Source organism: Rhinichthys klamathensis, unplaced genomic scaffold (assembly GCF_029890125.1).
Source record: "Rhinichthys klamathensis goyatoka isolate OS25496 unplaced genomic scaffold, OSU_Roscu_1.1 h1tg000566l_1, whole genome shotgun sequence".
NCBI lineage: Eukaryota > Metazoa > Chordata > Actinopteri > Cypriniformes > Leuciscidae > Rhinichthys > Rhinichthys klamathensis.
In genome coordinates, this window is record NW_026607032.1 from 1,718,848 (window position 1) to 1,726,288 (window position 7,441).

A 7,441-nucleotide genomic window follows, 5' to 3' on the forward strand; every position below is an offset into this window, starting at 1 on the left:
TTATGAATAGACAAGTCAAATTTAGCAGCAATTTAAAAAATATATGTTAATTTAATACTTGAAAAGAATGTAATCCATGGCATCTAGTTGGATTTGTCACATACATTTTTTTATCCCCGTGACAGGCAACATTCAAGTGTAATATTTAAGTATTATCATAATCTATTTTGCTAAGTACAAAATAAATTTTGCATAGTTTGTTTTAACTAAAGCCATGAAGGTTTGTTCAATCAAGGCCTTGCTTGCCTCTACATGAATATGAAACCTATAAAGATCCTAAAGTCAGATCTTATTAATATGGAAGATGTATTCTGTGCGAGTCAACCATGTACCACTTTATCTGTGTACATTTGCTTTGCTCTTTCTTTAGAGGGAAAGATAATTTATTATGGAAAGTGAATTTAAGTGGACTGTGTGAGTGAATGTCTGTGTCTGGTAGCAGGTGGGGAAATGGATTGAAATGTCTGTTTATATATACATATTAAAATGTCTATATAAAGAATATTATTAAAAATGAAAAAGCAGATAACTGTCTTGAATTTTAATTTTTTTCAAACTAGGAAGAAAGTCTCCCCTGCTTATATCTAGTTGGAACTGATATGCAGTGTTATTTTAGTATAATTTATAGACTCTTATAGTATTTATTAACATTTTAAATTGGCTTTTTTTAAAAATAGTTTTAGTTTTGTGCTTTTTTAAAATTTGTATCTTTTTTTTTATTTGTAAAATTTACTTCAGTTTTATTTTTAATATTTGTACTGCTTTAACTTAAAGCCACCAGGAAATAAAAAAATTATCTTATTTTTTATAGAATATTGCATTATTATAAATTATGAACTCAGAAGTTGTTCAATATTTATTAATATTTCAGCTTCTTTTCAATTATCACTGCTGATATGTCATATTAATGTTCCCATCAAAAGTTGAATATGTAATTATGAAATTTAATATTGGCTTAAAAGGGTATTCTGCAATCATCTTCAACATAATGGATTCTGCCTGTTTAACAGTCTGATCAGATGGTAGTGGCAGCTCGAGTTTGTCATTTACTGTCTGACACATTAAGCATCTGTGTGTGAAAGGACAGACAGTAAAGACAACATCTCAGATTATCTAGTTGCAAAATACATGCACCACGTGGTAACTAAAGAGCAGTGAATGTTCATTTGAATGTAACTCAGAAGCAATATTGGCACAGGCAGCACACTTGACAGGTAAAGTGTTGAGTTCTAAGAATTTTTGACTATATTATTACTTGTAGGATTTGTGTCAAATCAATAAACCTTTATTTTGAAGTGAGATTTTTTTAACCGGAAGTCGTATTTGTGGCATCGTTCTAGCCTGTCAGTGATCAGGAAGCGCAGACGTTAAACGGTGTGAATCATGGACCATCATACGATGTGATATGTCAACGGTAAGTCATTTTGGAGCCTCATAGAGGTTTTTTACAAAGTTTTAACTCTACTAATTTCGAGGACACGTTCAATTGAGGCGTAACAGCTGTCTTGAGCGCGTGTTAGCTGCTCTCGAGCTTGTTTCGTGGCTGTAGCGGTGCGCGAGCGCTCACCTGCCTGCACGTTCACAGACAGATCTTCACTAATAAATACACACCCGATGCTCTTGACCCCTAAACTCGTGGCTTTAGAAAAGATGAGAGTTGGACGTTTTTTGTAAAAAAAACAAAAAAACAGTTAACTTCAACTTTTTCTGTAGGTAATGGCTACGTGGCTGTTGACATTTAGACTGTTCGTTTCCTGTTCTTATTCGTACATTTACATTGTTTCATGATTTAGACGCGTAAATGCACCTGCTGTTCATGTCATCACACCTGTTTATTTAAATATATTTAATTATATCCCTTTTAAAAGGTATTGCCTTTAAAGCGATAGTTCACCTCAAAATAAAAAGTCTGTCATCATTTAACGTTACTCGCCCTCATGTCTCGCCGAATGGCTTTATTTCTATTTTCGCTGAATGACAGCCTCTCTTCACGGTCATTGTATGTAAAAAGATGCTAGGAAAGTGAAAAGACTGAGGTTGTTAGCCCCTGATATTCTGTCTACTTTCTCCTCTTTTGTTCTATCGGTAAAAGGAAGTCATAGATGTTTTAAATATATTCTGAGAAACATATTTGACCCTTTTTGCTTTTGAGAAATGTGCTGTTCAGTGGACTTCATGCATAATGAGAGGAGCTGTCTGTCATCAGGAGGCATGAGATATGGCCTGAAACTTGCTGACAGCCACAGTTAAAGAGTGGGGAAATATCTGGTTTACTGAAGGGACCACTTCACTGCTTTTGTGTTCAAAGGTTGCGGCTTATGCTTGTAACAGTTTAAAGGACTGTACACAGAGATTATTACTGCTTAAACAGTCATGCTCTGGGAAAACATCAACTTTATAGACCAGTTTATTAGCTTAAAATGATCTTTAGTTTTTAATGCAAGACAAAAAGATTTTGGCCTTTCATAACATGTCCTCTTTCAGATTAGTGGAAAGAAAACTTCCAAAATACACATTTAAGTGTTTACTTTAGTACACTTTAGCTATTTGCGTTTCTGGATTTCAATTGCACTACATATCTGTAAAGGCCATTTTCTCAAAATTAGTTTCCCCCCCTCATACGCTGAGCCAGAAATCTTTACTTCAGTATGCCAACAAAATGAAAGAAGAATTTTGAATCTGGCTTTGTCCAATGTTCAGATTTTTTTGTTTTTCGTACTTACTTGATTATTTAAACACAACCTTTCAGAAAACGTCTTATACAAAACAGTTGTCTTATTGTACTTCAATTTGGGAAATATGGTGATATCTATTGGTTAAAATTTGTATCCTATTTACCTGTTGTCTTGCCTTAATTAAAGATGATCTCAATCTTTTATTGCTCTAGAAACTGCACCCATCTGTGATCATTGGTTCAAATTTGGCTCATTTGAAAAATACCTAACTCATGATTTCTTGATTTGGGTACAGTAATATAAAGACTCCTCTTGAGCCTTGAGGGGATTTTTTTCCTGGTATTATGGGTAAAATAAACACTTATTGAATATTAATGGGGTACGAATTTGTGTAAAAAAAAACACTATTTAGATTTAATTTCAGCTAACGGTTTTTCGATAATTTTTGGCATTTCATATTTTATAATAACTACTATATGATGCTGCTATTAGTTACTGAATGATGTACATCTTGAAGGTCACATTCATATTTCACAAATAAATCTTTGTAACCATTGTAACCTAAAGGTGCAGTAAGCCATATCTGAGAATCATCGTTGAACACAGGTTAATATTTGAAATCAACCCAAACAAACACACCCCTCCCTTCATTGCTCCGCCCCCACAAACACGCAATGCAAGAGTTGATGTCTCTTTATCATAGCAGAAGCAAAACAAAATAAAGCTTAGCGAAAAATAAAGCGAAGGAATGACAAGGAACCGTACACGAATATATTAAAGCAAGAGTTTGTTAGTCGCCAGCAGCACACACACATAAAACCAATGTTACTCACTTATGGAGCAGAAACAAAGCAACCTCAGCGCCCGATTTCAGGCCTTCCCGCTTGGGTCTCTCCAGCGCTGGAAATTACTGTGGGTCCTAAAGCTCATAACCCTTCTTTTTACAGTGATATTCCTTTGAACTTTTCTCTTTTGTAATGTCTCTCTTTCTACAGTCTTTCTTCAAATCTCCCTCTTGTGCTCTCTCTCTCCTCCCCCAGTGTATACGCCCCTTACTGCTGATTGGCTACAAGTGTGTTGTGGTGCTCTGTCCAATCCACTTTCAACAGTGTTTTTCAGAAATTGATTACTGCACCTTAAAGCAGATAATATGAGCGTGAGGGCTAAATCTTAGTAAATGTAAAATATTGTGGAGTCAAATCTAAAGCTGTTAAATGCTGAAAGGCCATGACTAATGGCGCTTTTCCACTGCATGGTACGGCTCGGCTCACTTTGTGGCACTTTTCCACTGTATGGTACGCCTCGCTTCAAATGGTACCACCTCTGTTGAGGTTCCAAGCGTATCGTACCGATACTAAAATGTGATGTGAAAACACTACAGATCACTGATTGGTCAGAGAGAATCGTCACTACCTGCGTCATTGGATTTGCAATGCGAGACACCAAAACCCGCTAGATTTAAAAAGTCAGCAACAGCCACCGCAGTATTATTGGTTCGCAATATTTTTATAAACGACTTGATTGAAAAAAAAAAAAAAAACTTGTAAAAAGAAATGGTTGAATCGTGGTTACTGGTCAGTAGACGAGGTGCAGACGTTCCTCTCATTGGTAGCCGAGGAGCGGAAGCTGGATGTTGCGACCGACCAGGAATGAAAAAGTTTTTCAGCAACTTTAACGAGCAGTCTACAATCCCACCCACTTTGAAGCGGTTCTAAACTGCAGTGGAGAAGCAAAGCGAGCCGAGCCGAATTGTACCACGAAGTGGAAAAGCAAAGCGAGCCGAGTCGTATCATGCAGTGGATAAGCACCATAATTCTTCCAACAAGGGTCAGGTTTGATCTGTATAGACCACAGGTGGAACTTTCTTTAAATTGGTCATTTTTATAAGAAAACTGGAAATTTGTTTTTGTGTCTCAACCCCAAAACAACAGAAAGGTTAAAATCTTTGCATCATCATGTCTTATTAATATGATCAGGGTTCCCACACAGTCATGAAAAACCTGCAAATATCTGTGAATTTTAAATGTCTTTTCCTGAAATAGTCAGAAAACAGTTTATTGAATTTCTTCTCTTCTGAGAAAATGTATTCTCTTGGTACCCTTAAAAAGTGTTTTAATCAAGTTACTCGAAATGTAGTTTTAGAAATTATGGGAAAAATTGTTAAATAAAGTTTTCACCATGAAAATAGCCAGAGAAACTGTCATGGCATTAAACAAACAAAATGAGGCAGATCTTTCAAAGTTATTACTTTTTATAGTGAACATTGATTGTTCTAGTATTGCTTCAAAAAGTGCTTGTCCAGTAATAAGTATAATTGTAAATCTAGTCATATAAATGGAAATATGCCTGCGCAATCTCTGTGATTATAGTGTGTGATTAAAAATATTGATAAATGATTTTAAAAAAGCCTTATCCAGTAATGACTGGAAAGGTCAGGACTCAGGATATTTACTGAAAACTGTGGGAACCCTGAATGATGTGTAATGCAGACCTTCCATTTGATTAGAAAAATAATGATCTGGCATGAATGTGATCAGTAATTGTGAACATGTGCTGTAGGTGCCTAGTCTGAAGTTGCCTTAGTCCAGGACACAGCAGACCAGGATGGCTCTAATAGAGGGGGTGGGTGATGAGGTCACCCTGCTCTTTGGAGTGGTGTTCCTGGTGCTCGTCCTGGTTCTGGCCTGGGCTTCCACTCACACTGTTGAACCCCCTGAACACCTCCTCCCACCCAGCACAGGGACCTCCCCCTCCACAGAGACTGACAGCCAGGAGCCGCTCCCCTCGGGTAACACGGACTCGTCGCCCAGCGGTGTCAGGGAGAATGATAAGAGTGAGCCTGGAACAGAAGCAGGAGCGGTGGGACAGTCCTCGGATGATAGTAGGGCTGGAGGAGGTGAGGGAGGCCTCTTGGAGGAAGCAGGGATTGAGAGGGATGGGTTGAGACATCGAGAATCAGCGGGTCCCTCGACTCAACCTCCAGCCAGCGCCCCAAGTGCCACACAGCCTTCGGCCGAAGAAGCACCGAATGACGCCCAAAGGAACATGGTGCTCAGGTTGAAGTTCTTGAATGATACAGAGAGGACAGCGCAAGTGAATCTTCAAGACACGATTGGTTACATTAAACGGTAAGCAACTGAATACTCAACCTAAAAGAAGTTTGGTATCAAATGTTTGTTCTATTTAAGATAAGACACTCAAGGCAGCATACAGATTGCAGCAGATGGAAACAATTAGCCTATTTAGGTTAAAATGGTTTAAAAACAGTTCAAATTGAGCTATATCAATTTTTAAAAATGGCTAAATAACAACACCCCACTGAATTAAATTAAATATTTAACTTTTATATATATTTATATTTAAAAAGATTAAATTAAATTAATACATTTAAGTAATTTTTAAATGATTTATAGTTTTTTGTGTGTGTTTTTTTTAAAGATAGGGGCTAAGTTTCTAGTCTGTAAATTTCTTTGATTTATTTTGTATTTTTATTCTATGTCCTTAAAGGGATAGTCCACCCAACAATCATTATCTACTCTATCTTGTCATTTCAAGCCTGTATGCTTTTCTTTTTTCTGCTGAACACAAAAGAAGATACTTGGAAGAATGTTGATGACCAAACAGTTTCAGTACCCATTAACTTCTATTGTATTTTTTGTCCAATGAAAGTCAACAAAACTGTTTACACATTCTTCAAAATATCTTATTTTGGCTTCCACAGAAAAAGGAAGTCTTATAAGTTTGGAACAACATGAGGGTGAGTAAGTGAAGACAGAATTACAAATTTGGGGTGTACAATCTCTTTAAATATCTGTGAAAAGTTCACAATTTTCTTTTAAAGTTCTCTGTCCTGTTTGGTACAGTACCTCAATTCAAATTCAAAACTTCGATTGGATTTTAACAGGTGTTCTCAATTCAGTACTAAATGCTTCTGCTTCTGTTTGTCTTCTGTTTTCACATTTAAAACAAGATGGTAGATGTATACTGTAGTAACATATTCTTGGTGTTTATTTGATTTTTGCATATGGATTGTATCCTTGGCTACCTGCTAATTGTCATCAGGCACCATATACATTTTTGTCAGTCAATAAGAAAGTTTCTGCCAAGAAAATTTCAGCAAAAACAGCCCACACACAGTTACCGGCCAGAGACCTTTTGTTCCAACGCCACTTCTCTTTCCTATGCAGTGTGTAGCACCATTCTTTCAGTCAGAAGAGTGAACCAAAAAACAGACCTCATGAGACACAATTATCCATTCTTACAAGCAGTAACCATTCTATTAAAATCAGGCAGAATGGTCTTTCAACGTCTTCTGGAAACATGAGGCATTGAGTGTGTGGGAGTTCACATCATGTTTGCAGTAGGTGAATGCACGCTTTTAAGAGGTCAGATTGGAGAGTTTCAGTTTTGAAAAGTTATTCATTGGGAAGGCAGCTTGTGTGTTTGCAAGGAAAATCGCTGCACAATCCTCTACATTTGTTGTGGAGTTTTTCTTCTGTTTTAAATGGAATTTAAACATTGCTGAGCAGCTTTACAAAATATCTACATTCTCTGCAAACGATAGTATTTAAAACAGTATTTCATTCAGTTTTTTTGTTTTTAAATTCTTCAGTTATTCCAAACTACCAAAGAATGTTCCATTAAAATAGTTTAAATGCATCAGCACAGCATTTTTAGATGACAAATCAAATTTATTTTGTGCTTGCATTTTTGCACGGTGTGAACTTGAAAGGTTTTTCTGACCTTTTTTTTTAGGATTTCTGAAG

General features: G+C 36.4%; 1 protein-coding gene across 1 annotated transcript; it reads left to right on the plus strand.

The window, feature by feature from the left end:
- The first annotated feature begins 1,330 nt into the window (after positions 1–1,330).
- On the plus strand, positions 1,331–5,833 carry LOC130074004 (transmembrane and ubiquitin-like domain-containing protein 1). The gene is made up of 2 exons (XM_056239473.1): positions 1,331–1,414; positions 5,235–5,833. The coding sequence occupies exon 2, from the start codon at positions 5,280–5,282 to the stop codon at positions 5,805–5,807; it is 528 nt and encodes a 175-aa protein (XP_056095448.1). The 5' UTR covers positions 1,331–1,414; positions 5,235–5,279; the 3' UTR covers positions 5,808–5,833.
- The last annotated feature ends 1,608 nt before the right edge of the window (positions 5,834–7,441 follow it).

Coding starts and splice junctions, on each gene's coding strand:
- LOC130074004 (XM_056239473.1), top strand. CDS start 5,280: ATGGCTCTAATAGAGGGGGTGGGTGATGAGGTCACCCTGCTCTTTGGA.